The sequence below is a fragment of the Chiloscyllium plagiosum genome, chromosome 9 (genome assembly GCF_004010195.1).
Source record: "Chiloscyllium plagiosum isolate BGI_BamShark_2017 chromosome 9, ASM401019v2, whole genome shotgun sequence".
Lineage (NCBI taxonomy): Eukaryota > Metazoa > Chordata > Chondrichthyes > Orectolobiformes > Hemiscylliidae > Chiloscyllium > Chiloscyllium plagiosum.
Window position 1 is genome coordinate 56,492,174 of NC_057718.1, and position 22,970 is coordinate 56,515,143.

Genomic DNA, 22,970 nt, shown 5'->3' on the forward strand with positions numbered 1-22,970 from the left:
TTGTTTTTCAGACTGGAGGCCTGTGACCAGTGGAGTGCCACAAGGATCGGTGCTGGGCCCTCTACTTTTTGTCATTACATAAATAATTTGGATATGAGCATAAGAGGTACAGTTAGTAAGTTTGCAGATGACACCAAAATTGGAGGTGTAGTGGACAGCAAAGAAGGTTACCTCAGATTACAACAGGATCTGGACCAGATGGGCCAATGGGCTGAGAAGTGGCAGATGGAGTTTTATTCTGATAAATGAGAAGTGCTGCATTTTGGGAAAGCAAATCTTAGCAGGATTATACACTTAATGGTAAGGTCCTAGGGAGTGTTGCTGAACAAAGAGACCTTGGAGTGCAGGTTCATAACTCCTTGAAAGTGGAGTCGCAGGTGGATAGGATAGTGAAGGCGGCGTTTGGTACGCTTTCCTTTATTGGTCAGAGTATTGAGAACAGGAGTTGGCAGTTCATGTTGCGGCTGTACAGGACATTGGTTAGGCCACTGTTGGAATATTGCGTGCAATTCTGGTTTCCTTCCTATTGGAGAGATGTTGTTAAACTTGAAAGGGTTCAGAAAAGATTTACAAGGATGTTGCCAGGGTTGGAGGATCTGAGCTACAGGGAGAGGCTGAACAGGCTGAGGCTGTTTTCCCTGGAGCGTCGGAGGCTGAGGGGTGACCTTATAGAGGTTTTACAAAATTATGAGAGACATGGATAGGATAAATAGGCAAAGTCTTTTTCCTGGGGTCAGGGAGTCCAGAACTAGAGGGCATAGGTTTAGGGTGAGAGGGGAAAGATATAAAACAGGGGGCAACCTTTTCACGCAGAGGGTGGTACGTGTATGGAATGAGCTGCCAGAGGATGTGGTGGAGGCTGGTACAATTGCAACATTTAAGAGGCATTTGGATGGGTATATGAATTGGAAGGGTTTGAAGGGATATGGGTCGGGCACAGGCAGGTGGGACTAGATTGGGTTGGGATATCTGGTCGGCATGGACGCGTTGGACCGAAGGGTCTGTTTCCATGCTGTACATCTCTATGACTCTATAAAGTGCAGCAATGGGTGATGTAGAAGAACAAGATACTTGATCATTGTTACAATTAACACCACTCATTTATATAAAGCAATACAATTATTTCTGCATTTGCCCATCTGAGAATAACAGATCACTAAGACCATTTTTCATTAATTTCTTTGCCTTTACAACTAAATTTACTGCAGGCAGGTAGAGAACTGGCCTCGGTGTGATCTTAAAGAGATGTATAAGATGCTGAGATTGAGAAGGTGAATCTGGAAAATGACTTTAAATCTAACTGTGAGAAGAACACGGGTCATACATTGAAACATTCTAAGACTGGTCTCAGGAAGTTTTGCCCTGTAATTAGTTAAGAAGCAATGGGATGTTAAAATAAGGTTCATTTAAGATCCTTCTGGAAGGATAAGCAAAATACAGATAATAGTTTTAGTATTCTCAAGTATTCCATGACTTTAGTCATTTTAAAAACAAAACAATATTAGTATTGACCTTTAAAAACAGGATCAGAAGAAGTTATTAAAGTAAACCTAAAGCTTTGGTCAGAACAATACAGTTTGGCAATGTGTTGGTTTTCCATCAAAGAGAATAGTTTCCACTATCAGTGGAGTCAAAATCTAGAGGACATAAATTTCAAATAATTACAAAAGAACAAGATGGGAGAGGAAATTACCTAAGAATTCCATTATCTCTATTGGCCAATTGTTTTCCATAACTCCCTCCAACATTAGTCTTGAATACACATCTTTCTCCAGTTTCTCTCCTATTTTCCCTCATGCCATCTCAAAACTTCACAAGATCTAATGCTTGCTCCCTCAACTCTACATCCACTAAATCACTGATGATCCAACTGCCTGCTCCAGGTCCCATTAACTGATATTGTTAATATGGTTTTGTCTTGAATTATTATCCTTCTCTATTTTAAGTCTGATTTCAACGCTCCTTCAAAAAAAAACCCAGACACCATAATCCTTGTAAATCCTGCCCTAAATTCCAAGCTCCCTTTACTCTCCTAGGTCTCTGAATGTGGTGTAATTTCTAAATCTATGTCCATCTATTTTCCTAGTTTGGACCACTCCTATAAGGTTTCCTACCTGAACAGGAGTGAACCAGCTCCTATCAAATTCTCAGATGGTATCCTTTGTGATTGGGAGAAAGATAAACTTCTCCTCCTGGATCTGTCATAGTCTTTGATGTGGTTGACCATATCATCCTCCTCCATTGCTCTTCACTGTTCCCAGCTGGGTGGGATGTTCTCATGATTTAGTTTTCACCTCTCAAACTGTATTTATCGATTCACTTAGTGTAGTTTCTCTTCCGGCTCCCACATGGTTAATTACGGTACATGCTTCCTTCTATTTCTCATCTCCATGCTTCCGTTAAACAACATTATCCAGAAACAGGGTGTTAGTTTTCACTAATATTCTGAAGACATGCAGCTCTACTTCACCATCTCCTCTCCCAACTCCTCTGATATTAGAATGTTATCAGATAGCTCATCAATTTCTGCTATGAATGAGTAGTAAGTTCTTCTAATTAAGCACTGGGAAGACTGAGCCTTTGTTTTCAGTAATTGCCTCAAATTTCATTCCCTACTATTGAATATATCCCCCTCTCTGACAACGGTCTGAGACTAAACAGGTTTGTTGGTAGCCTCGGTGTTATGGTTGACCTGGTATGAGCTTTTGACTACATATTTATTCATTACCATTTCCATTCTCATCCCCAAATATTGGTTAGTTTTGCCCCTATCCCAACTCAGCTATAGCTGAAACCCTCATTCGTGATTTAGTCACCTTTAGATTGATTACTGAATGAATTCTGGTCTCATATTCTATCTTCTGAAACAAGAACAAAGAAAACTGCTATCCTTGCCTGGCCTGGCCTACATGTCATTTCAGACACACAGCAAATATGATTGATCGTAACTGTGATTACTCGTTGGGTAATTAGACATCAGCAATAAATGGTCTAGCCAGCAAAACCTACTGGCTAGGTTTTGAGGAAGTACGGTACAATGCAGAACTCATCAGATGAAATACTACATGCCTCTTTTCATTTTGAGGGTAGTAGTTTGAAGGAAAGAATGCAGAAGATGAGCAACTTAAAAGCTTTGAAGAATATCTGGAACCCTGGATCAATTGTAGGAGATACTATGGTGGAAGAAGAGGATGAATTGGAAGAATTTGCAAGTTCGAACTACATCGCATGAATGAATGATTTAAAAAAATCTCTCCACACCTGGTCTCCTTGAACACTACAACTCTCCAAGAAACTTGTGCTCTTTTAATTCTGGCTTCTTGAGTGGACTCAATTTTAATCACAATTTTGGTGATTACACTACTCACACTCTCTACCTTGCTTTCCTCCTTTCAATTGCTCTTTAAAATCTACCTTTTTGACTAAACCTTTGGTTATATGCCCAAATAACTCAGGTGGTTCAGTGCCATTTTTGTTTTAGAATGCTCCAGTGAATTGTAATGAGACAATTTATTACATTTCAGATGCAATAAGTGGTAGTTGCAGAATGACAGCAGACAAGCATTCACCCTAGCTGGTCTGTCCCAATATTTATGCTCCACACCAGCCACCTTTCCACTTTAACTCATCAGCATGACTTTTTTTTAATTGCTTTTTGTTTCATGTAAGTACTTAAATTCCCTTCAAAATGCATTTTTTTAAACCTGAACTACTTCAAGTGGTAGTATTCCACATTCAAACCAATCTTTGGGCAATAAAGTTTCAGATGAATTCCTTACTCAATTTATCAGTGACAAATTTATATCCCTAGTGTTGAATTTCCTTATAAGAAGAAACATTTTCACTATATGTACATTATGAAACCCCTTAATAGTTTTAAAGGCCTCTATAAAGGTCACTCCTCAAATTTATCTGAGGGAAAAGAGCATCAGCCAGTTTCATCTTTTTTCATAATAGGTACAACCTTTCAATTTTAGTACCAACCTTGTAAACCTTTACAGTGCCTTCTGCAATGCCACCATATGTGTTTTCTTTATTAATTGGAGACCAGAATAGTTCAGTATTCTATGTATCAAAACTCTATACAAATTTAACACAATTTGCTTTTGCATTCTATTGATTCAGAAATAGACCCTGCATGTTTGTTTTTTTTAAATGACTTGCCAACTTGTAAATTTTAATGATTTCTGAAGTTGTGTCCTTCGATATTTTTATTCCCATTTAGACCTTCATTTCCCAAGAAAAATTATTTCTCTTATCACCTTATGTGCAAAACTTTGTGATCTATGCTGAACTAAAAGAGTTGTACTTGAGGGGTTCAAGAAACTGTACATGCTCTGAAAAATAAAATTGTATTGAAAGATTTTATCTATAGTCATGAACCGAGAGAGAAATACTGATTTTTGTCAGAGTTCATCCCAAGTAGATGACGCAGGACTCTGTATTCTATAAGCTGTTACCAGGAACATAGTGGGATAAACATCTCTGCTGCTCGAATATCATCAACTCTGTGAAATATGCTCTTTGATCTATCTAACTTGCTAGTCTTTAAATATAAAAGAGTTGTCCTCAAATGAATGTTGTAGCCTGGCACATTCCAAAGTCCAAGACTACATGCTAGGGGTGCACTATAACTTGGGGCAGTCACCATAAAGACACAATAGGGAATAGGTACTGTCTAAGACCTTTCAGCTATTATGTACTGACAGGCAGAAAATTGCCAAACTTCTCAGGCTGTATACCTCAAGAGAAATGTAGATTGTGAATGTCAAGGGTATTAAAATTATATTGAAGCACTCAGACTGGAAATGATGCAAGGATACAAATTAATTTCTATTACACTTACTGCGATTTTCAAATCAAAATGTTTGGTAATTATACAGTTATACATTTTTTTGGTGTTAAAAAAAACTACTTGATGGTAAAAGTTCTCCAATAGATAGGTACTAGTTTCCAAAATTACAAGTAAAATTTGAAACATTAATATACCTCCGGTTTTAAATCTCTGTGCACAATTCCACAATTGTGCATATAACGAACTGCAGAAACAAGCATGTTCATAATTCTTCTTGTATCAGATTCACTAAAGTGCTTCCTTTTTTTAATACGTTCCAGTAGGTCACCTCCTTTTAACAACTCCAAAACCAAATATGTATGTAACTGGGAGAAGAGCAAAACAGAATTATTGTGTAAGCAGAAAAACAATTTTTAATGACCTATAAGAGGCAGGTAGGCTTGTAAATTCACTTCAGAGTACCAGTTTCTTGACACAATTCTACTCCCAAGCCATTTTTAGTGATGTTGGTTGGGAGATGGAATTTAGTAGGGTGGGTGGGGGGTGGGAGGGGATGCGCACTGAGCTGCAAGGGGCGGATACTCAATTCAGCTTGCTAACGGCCTATTAAAGACCCCCAGAGATGTCATAGAAAAAAATCTGCCTGAAAATGGCCTCGCTTTCCAGTCAGGATTAGAGGTCTTCCCAACTTCCTGGTTTCAGCCAAAGGTCGTCCCATACGGGTGGCATGGCTGCTGAAGACAGGTTTGTAATTTTAAAATTAACAGAATTGCAGATAGGGCACCTACATCTTCAGATGCCCAAAGTCTCATTTGTCCAGGAGTGCAAGATTCTGTTTCTACAGCAGTGGAAGGTTTCTATTGTCTTCCAACTTTGACAGTCCTCCTACTGGTTAGGAATGGCAAGCTCAGCTTCTGGTGAGCAATTCAGAGAAAATCATTGCCAGGTGGCTGTTCCTGCTTTTAACTCCCAGTTGACCTTGATGACAGGATCCTGAATTCCATGTGGAAAATATTACCCATTTAAAAATAAATTATTGGCTTTATTAATGAGGTAAAAGAATTTAACCAGAGAATTTACAAACACAGTAAGTTAACAAGGAGGTGAACTATTATATACAGGGAAACATTGATCACATTTGTTTGAATGTTTAATTGCATATTATGCATAGTGAAATATATAATGATTACAAATCAGTATGATGTAACAGTTAATCAATTTATAATGTTACTGATGTACAAGTTAACACTATATTTGGCAACAATTCTATGACTTTGCCTAATTTAAAAAAAATACAGCTTTAGGGATTTTGGCTTGCATAGCAGACACTCTCATACAAATAGTTACAAATTTCCTACCATGGACAGTGCAATTCAAACATTAGGTTTTAATTATAAATTTAAACTAATCAAAAATTCTTATTTGTAAACACAGCTGTGTGGATGCATGCTTTATAATATTATCTTTGATTTTCTTATAATATTATATTTTCTGGCTTGTGTATTTGGCAGACCTGGGATTTGAGAAAGAATATGGTTTTAAGAAAAAGATTGCTTGAAACTCAAAAAGATATGCATTAAAAATCAGATTAAGCTTGTAATGGTTAATAGGTTAGGGAATCATTATTCTTCACATTACTGAAGTTTTAGATTTATTTTTGCATCGTATCTTTTTATTGTACCTGATCATGGTAAACTTCACGTAGTTCAACAATGTTAGGATGTGCCCCTAAAAGCTTTAGTGCTGCAATTTCCCGATGTGTACAGGCTTCCATTCTAAAAACCAACATAACATGTTAGGGTGATTCATATTCTACAGCTTCATGGAAGACAAATCATCAGAGAATTTATTGTTCAGAAACAGTTCTAAGTCAAAATGAATCAAGTCAGAATTAATTATTAATGAACCTCAATACTGAATAGCAGATTCTGTTAGAGGCACCACAACTAAGCTAGTGCCCAAATTTGTGATCACTTGATGTCCACAATTATCTGCTGCATACTTTCAGCAGTTGGCTGTATAAAAACAAAATTCCTATTTGACTTCTCCTCACTGATCCAACTCTCAGAGATCACTTGACAGAATGTACCCTCATCACTGAATGAGACTTCTGCAAAAAGAGTGAAACTTAAATAAAGGGTGTCCTTAGCTATTCCAAGAATGTAATGATTCATCAGAAGGATCCACTTATATCTGTTATTTTGAAAATGAAAACAAATTACAAACAAAATAATAGATTACTAAAAACAAAGCTATATTAATTTAATGAATTGCCCAATGAATTGATCTCTTCAGTTTTATAAACCAGAAGTCATTACCGTCTGCTGACTATTTTGACACAGTATTCCTGTCCAGTCCTTTTATGTTGACACTTTTGACAAACAGAAAAACTTCCTTCACCGAGTGGCTTCTCTTTCATGTTCAATTCATAATTCTGGTAAAAGAGGGAATCCTAGGGATACACAAATTAAAATTCAGATTTATCCACGTGGTAAAATAGCTTGAGAATGAAAGTTTCATAAACTTAAAAGTATGACGGCGGTCCGATATAAAAATTAACTATAGAGTTTTCAGTCTTTAGAAGTTATTGTATATCTAATATTTCATTCGTTCAAATATAAATTTGTAATGATTGTCAAAAGATATTTATTGTAGTGCGAAGTAGAATAGAATATCCAAGAGACACTGTAAACAGTCCAACCTTTGACATAGCACTACGTGCAACAGTGTTATTGTCTGGTCGATCCATGGCCATCTGCAGATCATAGATGCACGTATGATTCATTATGGCATTTCGATTAAACAGTATAGAAGGTGCAACAAATGAGTAACCCTGTAGGAAAGAAGAGTAGCAACATCAATATGATAGGAGATCTCAGTTACCTATAAGAATAATAGGGCGGTTATGGTAGGGGATTTTAACTTTCCAAACATAGACTGGGATTGCCATAGTGTTTAAGGGTTTAGATGGAGAGGAATTTGTTAAGCGTGTATAAGACAATTTTCTGATTCAGTATGTGGATGTACCTATTAGAGAAGGTGCAAAACTTGACCTAATTTTGGGAAATAAGGCAGGGCAGGTGTCTGAGGTGTCAATGGGGGAGCACTTTGAGGCCAGCGACCATAATTCCATTAGTTTTAAAATAGTGATGGAAAAGGATAGACCAAATCTAAAAGTTGAAGTTCTAAATTGGAGGAAGGCTAATTTTGACTGAAGAAGGGCCTGTGCCCGAAACGTCGAATCTCCTGTTCCCTGGATGCTGCCTGACCTGCTGTGCTGTTCCAGCAATAAAGTTTCAACTTTGATCTCCAGCATCTGCAGACCTCACTTTCTCCTCTTGATCAGGTGAGCCAATGGGCTGAGAAGTGGCAGATGGAGTTTAATTCTGAAAAGTGTGAGGTGCTGCATTTTGGGAAAGCAAATCTTAGCAGGACTTATACACTTAATGGTAAGATCCTAGGGAATGTTGCTGAACAAAGAGACCTTGGAGTGCAGGTTCATAGCTCCTTGAAAGTGGAGTCGCAGGTAGATAGGATAGCGAAGAAGGCATTTGGCATGCTTTCCTTTATTGGTCAGGATTCGGAGATGCCGGTGTTGGACTGGGGTGTACAAAGTTAAAAATCACACAACACCAGGTTATAGTCCAACAGGTTTAATTGGAAGCACACTAGCTTTCAGAGCGACGCTCCTTCATCAGGTGATTGTGGAGGGCTCGATCGTAACACTGAATTTATAGCAAAAATTTGCAGTGTGATGTAACTGAAATTATACATTGAAGAATTGATTGTCTGTTAAGCCTTTCATCTGTTAGAATACAGTGATAGTTTCACTTCTTTCATGTGTAAATCATAAAACCCTTTTTTTAAAGTTGCATTCTCAGGTTAGCTGTTAACAATGGTGATAGCTAGACAATATGTTGAAGGTGTTAGCCCCCTGTGTTCTCTGTCTATGACCTGATGTTTAGATTGATTCCAATCTAAAAAGTGAGATAACAGAGTTTTACATAAATTCATGCAGTTTTTGAGCTCAGAGTTCTACATGAATGTATGTGGTTTTTGAGCAAAGTGCAATGTAACTCTGAAAGTAATCAAAGATTACGGGGAGAAAGTGGGAAAATGGGATTGAGAAACTCTTCAGCCATGATTGAATGATGGAGCAGAATGGAAGGGCTGATTGGCCTAATTTCTGCTCCTATGGTTTTATGGTCTTATAGTATTCTCTGCTGCTAACTAGTAGCAGGCATTCTAGACCTAGTGCTGTCCAACAAGATAGAATTAATGAACTCTCTCATTGTGAAAACATCCCTCGTTAGCAGCAACTATAGTAGGGCTGAATTTTGGATTCTTTTTGAGGAAGAGAGAAATGGGTCCAAGACTGTTTTTAACGTTTAAATAAGGACAATTAGGCCAGCATGGAAACAGATGGCTAGTCAATTGGCAAAATGAGTTAAAGGAGATGCTTAGACAGATACTTGTGTCAGATTGGTTCACAATATACAGACTCAATATATTCCAACACATTAAAACGTCAAAGACTCAGGTGCACAGGTTATGGTTAAATATAATATCAAAATTGAAGGAAAAACAGATAATTGTACAAAGGTAGTCAGCTGGTCAGACGATTGGACAGAAGATCACAAACAGCAAGAAGGAACAACAATAGAGTATGAGAGAAGGCTAGCCAGAAATATAAAGACAGATAATAAGAGTTTCTAGAAATATCTTAAAAAGTAAAGTAAATGAAGTGAGTGTTGGTTCTATAGAGAGTGAGTCTGGAAAATAAGAAAGTGATAGATGAATCACACTCATAGTTTGCATCAATCTTTACTACAGAGGATCCAAGTAGCAGATATAAATCAGGAAATGGAAATTTGGTACTCAAGAATTTGCAATCACCAGAAAAATGGTACTCAGTAAATTTTTGGAGCTTTGGATATACAAATGCCCAGGCCTGATGAATGCCATCCTATGGTTTAAAAAGAAATGGCTACCGTGAAAGTTGATGTATTAATTTCCCAAAACTCCCTGATTCGGGGAGGGGCCCATAACATTGGAAGCATGCAAGTGTAGCTTTTTTGTTCAAAAAGATAGAGTCAGAAAGCATGAAACGATAAGTCAGTTACCTTAATATCTGTGGAGAAAATGATGGAAGCTAAGAGTATATAGTAGGCCCCTTAAAAAATTCAAGGTAAGTAAGTAGAGTCATTATGGTTTTGTGAAATGCAAATCTTGTTTGATCAATCTAATGGAGTTCTTTGAGGAAGTAACATGTACTGTGGATAAAGGGGAATTTGTGGAGTACTGCACTTAGAATTTTAGAAGGCATTGATAAAGTGCCACATCAAAAGGTTATCTCTGAAAACAGAAGCCGAGTTGGGGGGGGCGGGGCGTCAGCATTTTGACAGGGAATAGAAGATTTTCTTGCTAATATAAAGCCAAGAGTAGGGATAAGTGGATATTTTTTAGCTTGGTAAGTTGTAATGAGTGGTGTGCCACATGGATCAGTGCTAGGATTTCAACTGTTTAACATTGACGTAAATGACACGGATGAATGGACAGAAAGTACGGTTGCCAAATTTGCTGATGACACAAAGATACTAAGTTGTGAAGAGATCAGAGGAAGGCTACCAAAAGATATAGATGGATACATCAAAGGCAACCATCTGGCAAATCAAGTATGATGTGGAAAATGTGAAATTGTTAATTTTGGCACGTAAAATGAAAAATAATGATCTATTATCTAAATGGTGAGAGCTTGCAGGAATCTCAACTTCAAAGGGATCAAGGTGTCCTAGTGTATGTATCACAGAAGGTTAATATGGTGGTCCAGGAAGTAATTAGGAAAATTAAAACAGGTTATGTCTCTGTTATGTAGGACACCAGTAAGACCACATCTACAATACTGTGTCAATATTGGTCACCTTATTTAAAGAAGGATGTAAATGTGTTGAAAGCATTTCAGAAATGGTTTATCAGACTAATACTTGGAATGGTTGGGCTGTCCTATGAGGAATGATTAGACAGGCTAAGCTTATATTTGCTGAAGTTTAGAAGAGTAAAAGGCAACTTGATTAAAACATGAGTTCCTGAGGGGGCTTGGCAGGTTGGATGTGGATAGGATGTTTCTCCTTATAGGAAAGTCAAGAATTAGGTGTCTCTATTTAAAAATTAATTATCACTCATTTAAAACAGAGATGAGATCTTTCTCCCCTATCAGATACTCTCCTGTCTCTTCCTAAAAAAGTGGGGGAAACAGAGGCCTTAAGTATTTTTAAAACACAAGTAGATAGATTTTTATTTAATAAGGGCTGAAAAGTTATCAATGTAGACAGGAATTTGGATTTGTGTTACAATCAGATAAGCAATGATCTATTGAATTGTGAAGCATAGGTTAAAGGGGCAGAATGACCTACTCCTGCTCCTTATTTGCATGTTAGCTCTATTTCACAATCTATTGTTGCTAACTGACCTATATCCAGCATTATGTTTGTAGGTTAGATTCCCAACAGCTGCAGCCTTTGTTTTTACACAATTATTTTCAGTCTAAATTGTGTATAAATAACAGCAATTGTCAATTACCAATTTTACTAATGAAATAATCTATTTCCTGGTCAATTACTAATGAAATCTACCCTATACCTTTTTGCAATTCCAATACCTATACAGAGGAACCTCAATTATCCGAAGCAGATCTTGAGGTCCCAATAGGAACATTACATCAAAGACGTGTTTCCAGCAGTGATTGCGTCTTTTATTTACAGTGATTAAACAAGCAACGTCTCCCAATGACTGACCTCCCACCCTCTCTCTCTCTCCCCACACTTTCCCTGGAGTTCTCCAACATTGTCCTGTACAGGGTAAAGGTGGAACTTGTCAAAACGTTGCAGTTAAACGTTGTGTGTGGGGCTGTGGCTGTGTCCGTGTGTATGCATGCGCGCTATTCGGAGACTCACACCTCCCCCCCAAAAGGCAGCAGCACCAGCAGTCTTGTTGATGTCAAGTCCGGCTGCCTCAGAGATGGGGCGGGCACATGGGGGTGGGGGAGGGTAGTGTTGGACGGGGTTGGGGGTGGGGAGACAGGTGGGGACGGGGTTTGGGACCGGGCTGGGGGCAGTGGCTCGCGCGTGGTGTGCTGCTGCCTTGTCTCCTGAACGGGGAGCGAACTTAAAAAAAAAACTCCGAGCCCAGAGGAAAGGCATTGAATTGATTAACCAAATAATCGATTACCCGATTGAAATAGTGCCCACCCATCTCGTTTGGATAATCGAGGTTCCTCTGTATATTGCTTTGTCAAAAACATACCTTCAAGGTGAAGTGGGGTTGACTTTTTTTTCAATGTTTTCTAAAGTATTTGTGGCTCACAATTCAGTCTTCTTTACATTGCAAGACCAAATGCAGACCGGTTGACTGCTTTACAGAATCTTTTGCACTGGGCCTATACACCATCCATTCCCTTCTTTCCTCCTCTACATCTCTCAAAAGTGGTGGAAGAAAAGTATTTTCCAAACCCTTTCAGCTCTGAAAAGGAGTCATATTGGCCTTGAAATATCAACCCGGTTTCTCTCTCCACAGCTGCGGCCACACCTAAGTTTCTGCAGCATTCTTTGTGATTGTTGCAGATTTCCAGCAACTGCAATATTTGCTAACTTTTATTGCTAAATTTTACTTAACATTTGCCAATATGTTAATGCTTGGTCATACATATGCTGAACATTTTAATATACCTTAAATAAATCTGTATGTTGAGGAAGAGCAGCAGGAGAATAGGCTGGATCCATTCTTGTAAACTCCTCTGCAAAGTTGCTGACATCAAGTTCATTTTGGATTACTGGTTTGATGGGAGGTTTGATTGCCTTGGTTGCTAAATCTCTCCAATTTAGGCCCTGAAGATAAGTTTAGAAATATATATTTTTTAAAAACCTATAAAATAAACATTCCAAATAATACTTGAGGCTGAGTTTATGGTGGACCATGAGAATCTGGCTTTTAGTAATGATGTTTACAAACATGTTATGTTACGCTTGAAAAACTGCAAGGTCAGATCAGTGTAATCTTCCAAATGAATATGGTACTCTCTCCATTACCTCCAATATTACTATCATTTGGAACTGATGGGTAGCTATATATCATTCGATATTTTGATATATTTATGGATCTATAATTGCCAATATTGGAGACAGAAATGAAGTTACAATTACAGATTAGTTCTCATATTTCCACATTATTTTAGAGATTGGTTGTATGAAAAAAAAATTGTGTGGGGTTAATTAGACAATTTGATCTGAACAACCCATGCTACATTAAAACATGAGAAACTTGTGTATTTAATATTGTCTTTCAGTATCAGTGTCTTTCTGGCATACAGCCTTCCTGAACAGCAGCAGAAAACAATAACATTAATGAATCTGACAGCTAAACCCCCACTGAGAATGGCTTATGTCAGGAACACTGATTCTGATTTATATCTTATAATTTCTTAATGGAAATTTTGTTTAAACCAATATTGTACAATTTGTTAGTCAATAACCAACTGCAGCTTATTAGAAAAACAGATGTGGATAATTTCAGTTATGGTTAGTAATTAAAAGTAATATACAGTACTCTTGAGCATCTGATTTCAAGATTCTCATTCATTATGCATATTTGCACTTTCAACATTCTGTGCATTTAATAGGTATAATGAAAGATGAAAATCTGAGTGCGCAAGTATGATTTGATCATTAATTTTGTGACTTCGGCACTATGAATACAATCAACAGCTAAATATCAGGCATGACAAACTGTGAATAACAAGTTAGTGCAGCAGAAAGGAATTATTCCAGTTCAAATTCCATTATACTTTTTAATATTCAAAATAATTATTTCCTAAAATAGGATTGCGCATGATAGTTATGGACCATACCAGAGCCCCTCAAAATATTTTAGTAAGTTAGACTAGTCCCTAACATTTGCTTATTTTAAAGACAAATGTACAATGCGGTGTTCCAAATGCTATTCGACTAGACAAACTACTGTGTTAAACAAAACACAATTTATTCAAACACCATAGTTAAAATACAATGAAAGACTAACTTAACTCTATTGGAAAACTTAACTGAATAACAGATACTGTAAGTATTACTAATTAACAGTTCCAGCATACAACGAACAACCCTTTGGCAAAAAAAGACAAATTCAGAAATCAGATTTTCTCACATGCAACACCTGCAGTTAGAACAGAAACCCCAACTTCTAGCTGCAACCAAGAGATGGGGAAAAAATAGCTTCTACTTCTTCAAACCTCCAGCAGATTCTGCTGAATCTAAAAGCTGAAAAAAAACAGAAATCTTGGTCTGAGAGAGCTGGCCGCACCCATGATGCTTCTGTTGTTACAACTTAAAAAAAACTCCAAGGCCTCACAAGCTGTTTACATTACCACAAGCAGCTCCTTACCTCTTGTTCAATCTCTCTATAAATAAACCAGGACAAAATACACCTCTTAAACCAACCACATTATCACAACGATGAAATAGCTATTTCTGTCTTAAGACCACTTTTACTCAAGAAGGTTTTCATTAAACAAAGAAGTGACAGAGGTGCTACGTGGTGTTGGTCTTCTGGGTTAGCCTCAATCTTACCTCAGTGTAAATTCAAATCCCAAAATTTAGAAATTACCACAAAAAAGTATGCTTTTATTCAATTATGTCAAAAGAATTTTGAGAAATCTAATGAAAATTAAAAACTTATATCTATCTTCCTCATTTCATTATTGCTACAAGATAAACATATTTATGACTGGAGTAGTTTCAAAATGATACAGCACCTGGAAAAATGAATGAGACTTGATCTCTGCAGCTCCTGTTAGCCCTGACCCAAGTCTTTGTTTAGGATCTTTCACCAACAGTTTCTGTACTAGATCCTTGGCAGTGGGCTGAATTTCCAAAGGAAATGGAGGATCGTTTTTTAAGATTCGCCTAAGAAAGAATACAATTATTCTTTCAGGAACTGTTTTTGACAGACAAATTTTTACTACCAAAAATTAGAATACTGCAATATTTAGAATTAAAATTTAAACTTGTCAACACAGATAACAAATGTTAGTTGTTCCTCCAAACTTGGTTGAAGTCATGGATTGTTTTACATTTTACAAAGCAGTTTTTAAACTCTCCAAAGTAAAATTTCCTTTCCATCTTCAGCTTTAAAAAGTGGTTGGCTGCCCATCATTTATTGTGGGTGATTCAAAACAACACCCAAAATGCTCATATACTGTAATTTCCTGTGACTTGTTCCCCTCAATTCTTTTCACTGTGGGTGATTGCCATTTCCTGACAGGGTCACAACTGAAATCTGGAGTGCAGCACTGTGGAAGTAAGAAAAACCAGTGTTCCACACTATATATCCATGATCCATTTGGGCTTTAAAAACAAAAAAACTAATATAAAGAGCTTCAAGCAGTTGGTAAAATGTACTTATGAATTCATTTTGTTACAGAAAGTGTTTCATATTTTGTGTTACAACTCAAACATCAGCTCAATGCAACATGCTACAGATACAGTACTAGTAACTAATTTCAGAAAAAATATTGAATTGACAAACTATTGAATTTAAATAAGAGGTCAATCTTTATCAAAATTAAAGGAGAAATTTGTACGCAATTACATGTAATAGATAAAGATTGCGCAACTTTTAATCTTGGAAGCTCAGTGGTTTAATTAAACAAACAAAGCATACATAACCTGTTTTTTTGTTTAAAAAAAGTGTTCAGATTTAAATGGTAAAATATTTTCAATATACAGGGGCTCAATCTGAGTCATAGAGTCAGAGTCCTACAGCATGGAGACAGGCCCTTTAGCCCAATCTGGTCCATGCTGACCCAAAATGTCCATCTACGCAAACACCATTTCCCTACACTTGGCCCATATCCTTCCCTATCCATGTATTTATTCAAACGCCTTTTAAATGTTGTTAATGTACACGCTTCAATAATTTCCTCCAGGAACTCATTCCATATGCATACCACCCTCTGTGTAAAAGAAAGTTGCCCCTCAGGTTCCCTTTTACTCTTTCACCTCTAATCATAAACTTTAAAAGACCTGGCCTCTTTTCCAGATCCATGAAATCCTGCATAGTCTGTAAATGCAAAGAGGTTTGGACCAAATTGTACCTGTTAGCATATCTAAAATTACAGCAGGAAGGATTTGGTGCATTTCGCCACTGCAACCTCGTGCTCTGTAGAAGTAAGTACATTATGCTGCAAACAGATTGCAGTAATCTCATATCCTATGTCAATACTCCAATTTCCTGCAACCCTCTTTACAAGGATTTGAGCTATAGGGAGAGGGTGAACAGGCTGGGGCTGTTTTCCCTGGAGCATTGGAGGCTGAGGAGTGACCTTATAGAGGTTTACAAAGTTTTGAGGGGCATGGATAGGATAAATAGACAAAGCCTTCTCCATGGGGTCAGGGAGTCCAGAACTAGAGGGGCATAGGTTTAGGGTGAGAGGGCAAAGATAGAAAGGAGACCTAAGGGGCAACCTTTTCACACAGAGGGTGGTACATATATGGAATAAGCTGCCAGAGGAAGTGGTGGAGGCTGGTACAATTGCAACATTTAAGAGACATTTGGATAGGTATATGAATAGGAAGGGTTTGGTGGGATATGGGCCGGATGCTGGCAGGTGGGACTAGATTGGTTTGGGATATCTGGTTGGCATGGACGGATTGGACTGAAGGGTCTGTTCCGTGCTGTACATCTCTATGATTACGACTCTCCTCCTAAAATCACACTTTATAAGAACAATTGTTGATAGAGTGTATTGGTATTATTTTTGCTTTAATAGGCTTCATTTGTGGTTGTTTGCCTAAATTGGTTAATTCTACCCAAATTAACTCAGCAAGAACTTCAGAGGTCTTAACAGTATGCTTTTAAGAATTTCAATCACTACAGACAGTATACTTCAGGGGTCATAACAGAATACTTCTAAGAATTTCAGTAGCACAGGTTTGAAGTTCACCTGATGTAACAAATTAAAATTCTTTGCTTTTCTGATAGCATTATACAGCTTTAAGCATTACAGCTGTGGATTCAAATGCAAAGGAATAACACATGAATAACAATCCCAATTATGACTCAAAATTGATAATGCTGGCTTTGAACTCTTTGAAATAACCTTTTTGGAATGGCAATACTGATATTTGCGTTGTCTCATAAAAAGGCATTTTTACACTAAAGTGGCCATGCAACATTATGCAGCTTAAATTGCTCTTCCCCTTCAACTGATTAAAACACAAATGTGGACATGTTGAAATCTTTGACTGTAACATTAAATAAAGTGATTAAATGAAAAAAATAAGGTTTAATTAATAAATTGTACAGCTGAGCCACTCGGTACTTTGTTCTTGTGTGATAACCCCTGCAAGGCCCGTGGGGAATCACTAATTAATCTCCCTGTGGGCCTTATTTGGGTTATTACAGCATAGTGTTCAACACTAGTTTTTGTAGAATAGAAAAAACATTATCCTGATGCCACCTTGAGATTTCTGATTGAGAATTTTTTGCACCATCCACGGTGAAAGGCGAAGCTCCGGTCAGCAGTTCATACACAAGGACCCCAAGGCTCCACCAATCAACTGCCTGTTGAGAACCAATACACAACTTGTGTCAGTTTTAGCTTAGTGGTAGCATTTTCATCCAAGGCGAAATGTTGTGGGTTCAAGTTCCACTTCAAAAACTTCAACATATAAATACAGCTGTGACTCTAGTGCAGTACTGAGGGACATGTGCATCAATGGAGGCACTGTGTTTCAAATAAGATATTAAACAAATAGGTCCCATCTGTCCTCTCTGGTGGATGCAAAAAATCAGATGTTGGAATTGAGGGGAGATCCCCTTATGTTTGGATGGTACGTCTACTTTAACAAGCATCATTTTAAAAACAAAGTCACTATTGCATTGTTGCATGTGGAACTTTTTTTATTTCCTTGAATAAAACTGTGACAACACATTAGCTGCAAAATGTCGTAGGCTATCCTGAGGTTGTGAAATGCATCAATATTTTAATGCACAGATATATTTAGTGAACATAAGTACATGCTAAAATGAACCATTACATTTTGGGAACTAACATGAAAGTCAGAATCATTAAATTAAATGGGGCGACTTTTTTCTATTTAAAATCTCAAGTGCAGCAGTTTCTAGAATATGAGGGCTATATCATACATATATATATAACACTGGATCTGCTCCATTTGTTCATGATGTGAATTTCCACCTGTATTTCCAAATGTTGGATGAGCATTTCAATAAGCGAATGATGTACAAGTGATGTTGCCATTAAAATCTTCCATGGTATTTTCCAGGAATTACATTGAGGCAGTTATCTGCTCAAAGACTAGACAAGGAAAGTAGGCATTAGAAATTGAGAGTTTCAACTTTCAGATTGCAGGACAAGGGAAGAGGCAGCCAGGAGTTTGATTTTTTTAAAAAACTTGCTTATGAGAGTCAGTATTACAAGGCTGTACTGTAGGCAGAGAGGTCATACACACACTGGCAGTCAACTTCTCTCCCATTTTGAAATTTTCAATGAACTTCAGTTTGTTCAGTTGGAGTGCGTTCAGTGTATGGAAAATTAGTGAAAATGTTAAGGGATGTTGGGGTGGGGGATGACAAGAATGCTCATCAGAGGTTACTAAAGTTTTAAGAACAAGTAATAGGACGGTATGGAAAGAGTCAGGAATCTAACTTCAGGCACAGTAGAGAAGGAGAAACTATAAGCGGGGTCAGGGTGGATGGGAAGAGTCAATGCAGGACTAGGTATTGTACTTAAACAGCATCCGACGAGCAGCAAAATCGACGTTTCGGGCAAAAGCCCTTCATCAGGAATAAAGGCAGAGAGATCTCTCCACGCTTCAGGCTCTCTGCCTTTACTCCTGAAGGGCTTTTGCCCGAAATGTCGATTTTGCTGCTCGTCGGATGCTGCCTGAATTGCTGTACTCTTCCAGCACCACTGATCCAGAATCTGGTTTCCAGCATCTGCAGTCATTGTTTTTACCCCATTGTACTTAAACAGATGCAGAATATGAAACAAGGTAAATTACCTTGTAGCGCAGATTGAAAATGGCAGGTATGAAGTTGTGGGTATCACAGGGATATAACTGCAAGGAAATCTGGGCTGGGAATTAAATATCCAAGAATACAGACCCTTCGGCTCAACTCATCCATACCAACCAGGTATTCTAAACAACTAGTCCCATTTACCTGCATTTGGCCCATTTCTCTCGAAACCTATCCAAATATCTTTTAAATGTAATTGTAATTGTAATTGTACCCATCTCTATCATTTCCTCTTGCAGTTCTTTCCACACTTGCACCACCCTCTGCATGAAAATGTTGCCCCTCAGATCCTTTTTAAATATTTCCCCTCTCATGTTAAATCGACGCCTTTTAGTTTTGGACTCCTCTACCCTGGGAAAAAGACCTTGGCCATTCACCTTATCTATGACCCTCACAATTTTCTAAACCGCGATAAACTCACCCTCAGCCTGACTCTCCAAGGAAAGATATCTCAACCTATTCAGCATCTCCTTCTTACCCAAACTCTCCAGTCTTGAGAGCATCCTTGTAAATATTTTCTGTTTCTCTTCTAGTTTAATAACATCCTATCTCCACCCCTATATGCGTTACACAGAGACCAATCCCTCAGTGACTCCCTCGTTAGGTCCACACCTGCAACCAATCCACCCTCCACTCCCGGCACCTTCCCGAGCTGCTGCAAGAGGTGTAAAACCTGCTCTCACACCTCCATGCAAGGCCCCAAAAGATCTTTTCACATCTGGCAGAGATTTTCCTGCCCATCCACGCAGCTCATCTATTGTGTTCGTTACTCTTGATGTGGTCTCCTCTACAATGGGGAGACAGGACACCAACTTGCAGAGCGTTTTCAGGAACATATCTGGGACACACACTAAACAACCCCACCACCCTGTGGCTGACCACTTCAACTCCTAAGGTCATGCAAGTCCTTGGCCTCCTCCACTGCCAAATCCAAGCCACCCAACAACTGGAGGAAGAGCGCCTCATCTTCCACCTTGGGACCCTCCAAACACACATCAACACTGACTCCACTAGTTTCCAAGTCCCTCCTCCCTCCACCTTATCCCAGATCCAACCTTCCAACTCAGCATCACCTCTTGACCTCTCCTACCTGTCAATCTTCCTTCCCATCTACCCACTCCATGCTCTCCACCGAACTATTACCCTCCACCTGCATCCATCTATTGCCTTTCCAACTACCTTTCCCACTCAACCCACTATTTATCTCTCAGCCGCCTTTCCCCTCCACATTCCTGATGAAGGGCTTATGTCTGAAACATTGACTCTCCTGCTCCTCGGATGCTGCCTGACATGCTGTGCTTTTCCAGCACCACACTTCTTGATTGACTCTCCAGCATCTGTAGTCCTCACTTTTTCCAACATCCTAAACAATGACGAGAATCAAATAAATGGTGGATGAACTAAATAAGTACTATTCATTAGTTTTCACAGTGGAACACTTAGTAGCATCAGAACTTTAAAAGAATCGGTGGGCAGAGGAGTGTGTAGTGGTGATTACTAAGCAGAAGGTGCTGGGGAGCTGAAAAGTCTGAAGGTGAATAGATCACCTGTACCAGATTGTCTACACCCTAGAGTTGTGAAGGAGATATCTAAGGAGATTGTAGAGTACAGTTGGTGATCTTTCAGGAATGACTGGAATCATGGAAGGTCCTGGAGGAATGGAAAATTCTAACGTAACACCTCTGTTTAAGAAGGGAAGGGGGCAGAAGACAGAAAACGCTAGGCCGGTTAGCCTGACCTCGGTTATTGTTAATAATTTAGAGTCCATTATTAAGGATGAGATCACAGAGTATTTGGAGGAGCATGGTGAAATAGGGTGGAGTCAGAACAGTTTTATCAAGGAGAGGTCATGTCTGACAAATCTGTTGATATTCTTTGAGGACGTAATGAGCAAGTTAGACAAGGAGAGCCAGTGGGCAAGGTCTATTAGGATTTCCAGAGGCCTTTGATAAGGGACCGCACAGCAGATTGCTAAATAAGATAAAAGCTCATGGTTTAAGGGCAAGGTACTTGCATGGATAGAGGATTGGCTGACAGACAGACAGACAGCAGAGAATGGGGATAATAGGGTCTTTTTCAGGATGGCAGCCGGTGACGAATGGAGTTCTGCAGGACTCTGTGTTAGGGCCACAATGTTAACAATCTGGACGAAGGAACTGAAGCTTGCTAAGTTTACTGGTGACACAGGTAGATGGAGGGACAGGTAGTATTGAAGAAGTGGGGAGACTGCACAAAGGCTTGGACAGACTGGGAGAGTTGGCAAAGAAGTGATAGATGGAAAATAATGTGGGAAGGTGTGAGGTTACGCAGTTTGGTAGGTAAAATAGAGGCATTGACTATTTTATAAACAGGGAAAGACTTCGGAAATCTGAAGCACAAAGGGACTTGGATGTCCTCATTCTGGACTCTCTTAAGTTCAACATGCAGGTTCAGTGAGCAGTTAGGAGGGCAAATGCAGTGTTAGTATTCGTTTCATGAAGTCTAGAATACTATAGCAAAGATGTACTGGTGAGGCTAAGGCTCTGGTCAGACTTCATTTGGAATATTGTGAACATTTTTGGCCCCAGCTGGCCTTGGAAGGGTTGCACAGGAGTTTGACAAGAATGATCCCAGGGATGAACAGCTTGTCATATGAGGAATGGTCGAGGACACTGGTTCTGTACTCAATGGAGTTTAGAAGGATGTGGGGAGGTTTGATTAAAACTTAGAATACTAAAGGGGAAAGCCTCAGAGTGAAGGGATAATCCTTTAGAACTGAGATGAGGTGGAATTCCTTCAGTTAGAGTGTGGTGAATCTGTGAAACTCATTGCCGCAACAGGATGTGGAAGGCAAGTCAAGTCATTGAGTGTATTTAAGACAGAGATAGATAAGTTCTTTATTGGTAAGGAGATCAAGGTTACAAGGAGAAGAGAGGAGAATGGGATTGAGAAACATATCAGCCGTGATTGAATGGCAGAACAGACTCAATAGGCTGAATAGCCTAATTCTGTTCCTATATCTTATGATCTTATGGCATGTTTCTTTGGTTCTAGCTCAGGTTAAAGGAAAGATCATGGGGGCTGATGCCTCCAACTGGACGACATAGTCTAAAGGAAAACATAACCAATGTAATGTTTTGTTTATGGGCGGCACGGTGGCACAGTGGTTAGCACTGCTGCCTCACAGCGCCTGAAACCCGGGTTCAATTCCCGCCTCAGGCGACTGACTGTGTGGTGCTTGCACATTCTCCCTGTGTCTGCGTGGGTTTCCTTCAGGTGCTCCGGTTTCCTCCCACAATCCAAAGATGTGCAGGTCAGGTGAACTGACCATGTTAAATTGCCCGTAGTGTTAGGTAATGGGTAAATATAGGGGTATGGGTGGGTTGCGCTTCGGCGGGTCGATGTGGACTTGTTGGGCCGAAGGGCCTGTTTCCACACTGTAATGTTTCCACACTGTAATGTAATCTAATAACCAGCTTCAGCTCATGTTAAATCAGATGCTGGGCAAAAACTACATTTCTGATTTACTCTAGTTTTAATAAAGAGGTAGTACTCAATAAACTAAACTAGATGGAAAGTTGCTAAATATCCAGAGTATTGAAGAAGGTGGCACTTGACACAGAGGATGCATTGATGGTCATACTTCAAGGTTCTAGGGATTCTGAAAAGGCTTCCAAAGACTAGAACATAGCAAATACAAATTTAAGAGTGTAGGGAGGAAATGACAGTAAACCTGTTTATTTTACGTTAGTAATAGGGAAATTTGAAGGATGGGATAACAATACACTTTGAAAATAATCACGATTGGATTGCTTCAAAATGGATTTATTGAGGTAAATCACAGACACATACTTGAAGTTCTTTGAGGATGTTATTTGTGGAATAGGTAAAGGTGCACATGGGGTCAGGGAGGGAAATGTATTGGTGTGGTTTGAAAATTGGTTAACAGACAAAAAAGTTGAAATAAATGGATTGGTGCTGAAGCCAAAGCTGTTTATAATCTGTATAAACAAATTGGATGGGAGGACGAAAAGTAAAATTTAGCTTGGTCGGAATGCAAGTTAAGTAGAATACAAGGAGATCTGGACGACAGAGAGACAGACAG

At 38.7% G+C, this 22,970-nt stretch overlaps 1 protein-coding gene across 4 annotated transcripts in view; it reads right to left on the bottom strand.

The window, feature by feature from the left end:
• LOC122552879 (ribosomal protein S6 kinase alpha-5-like) overlaps positions 1 to 22,970 on the bottom strand; it is a 121,359-nt gene that overhangs the window by 12,872 nt on the left and 85,517 nt on the right. For all 4 annotated transcript variants that reach the window (XM_043695994.1, XM_043695997.1, XM_043695995.1 and 1 more), the window contains 7 exons: positions 17,304 to 17,407; positions 14,598 to 14,748; positions 12,520 to 12,678; positions 7,497 to 7,628; positions 7,114 to 7,247; positions 6,477 to 6,570; positions 4,990 to 5,160 (listed from right to left, as the gene is read on the bottom strand). In XM_043695994.1, coding sequence (XP_043551929.1) covers positions 4,990 to 5,160; positions 6,477 to 6,570; positions 7,114 to 7,247; positions 7,497 to 7,628; positions 12,520 to 12,678; positions 14,598 to 14,748; positions 17,304 to 17,407 — 945 coding nt within the window. The remainder of the gene's footprint in view (positions 1 to 4,989; positions 5,161 to 6,476; positions 6,571 to 7,113; positions 7,248 to 7,496; positions 7,629 to 12,519; positions 12,679 to 14,597; positions 14,749 to 17,303; positions 17,408 to 22,970) is intronic.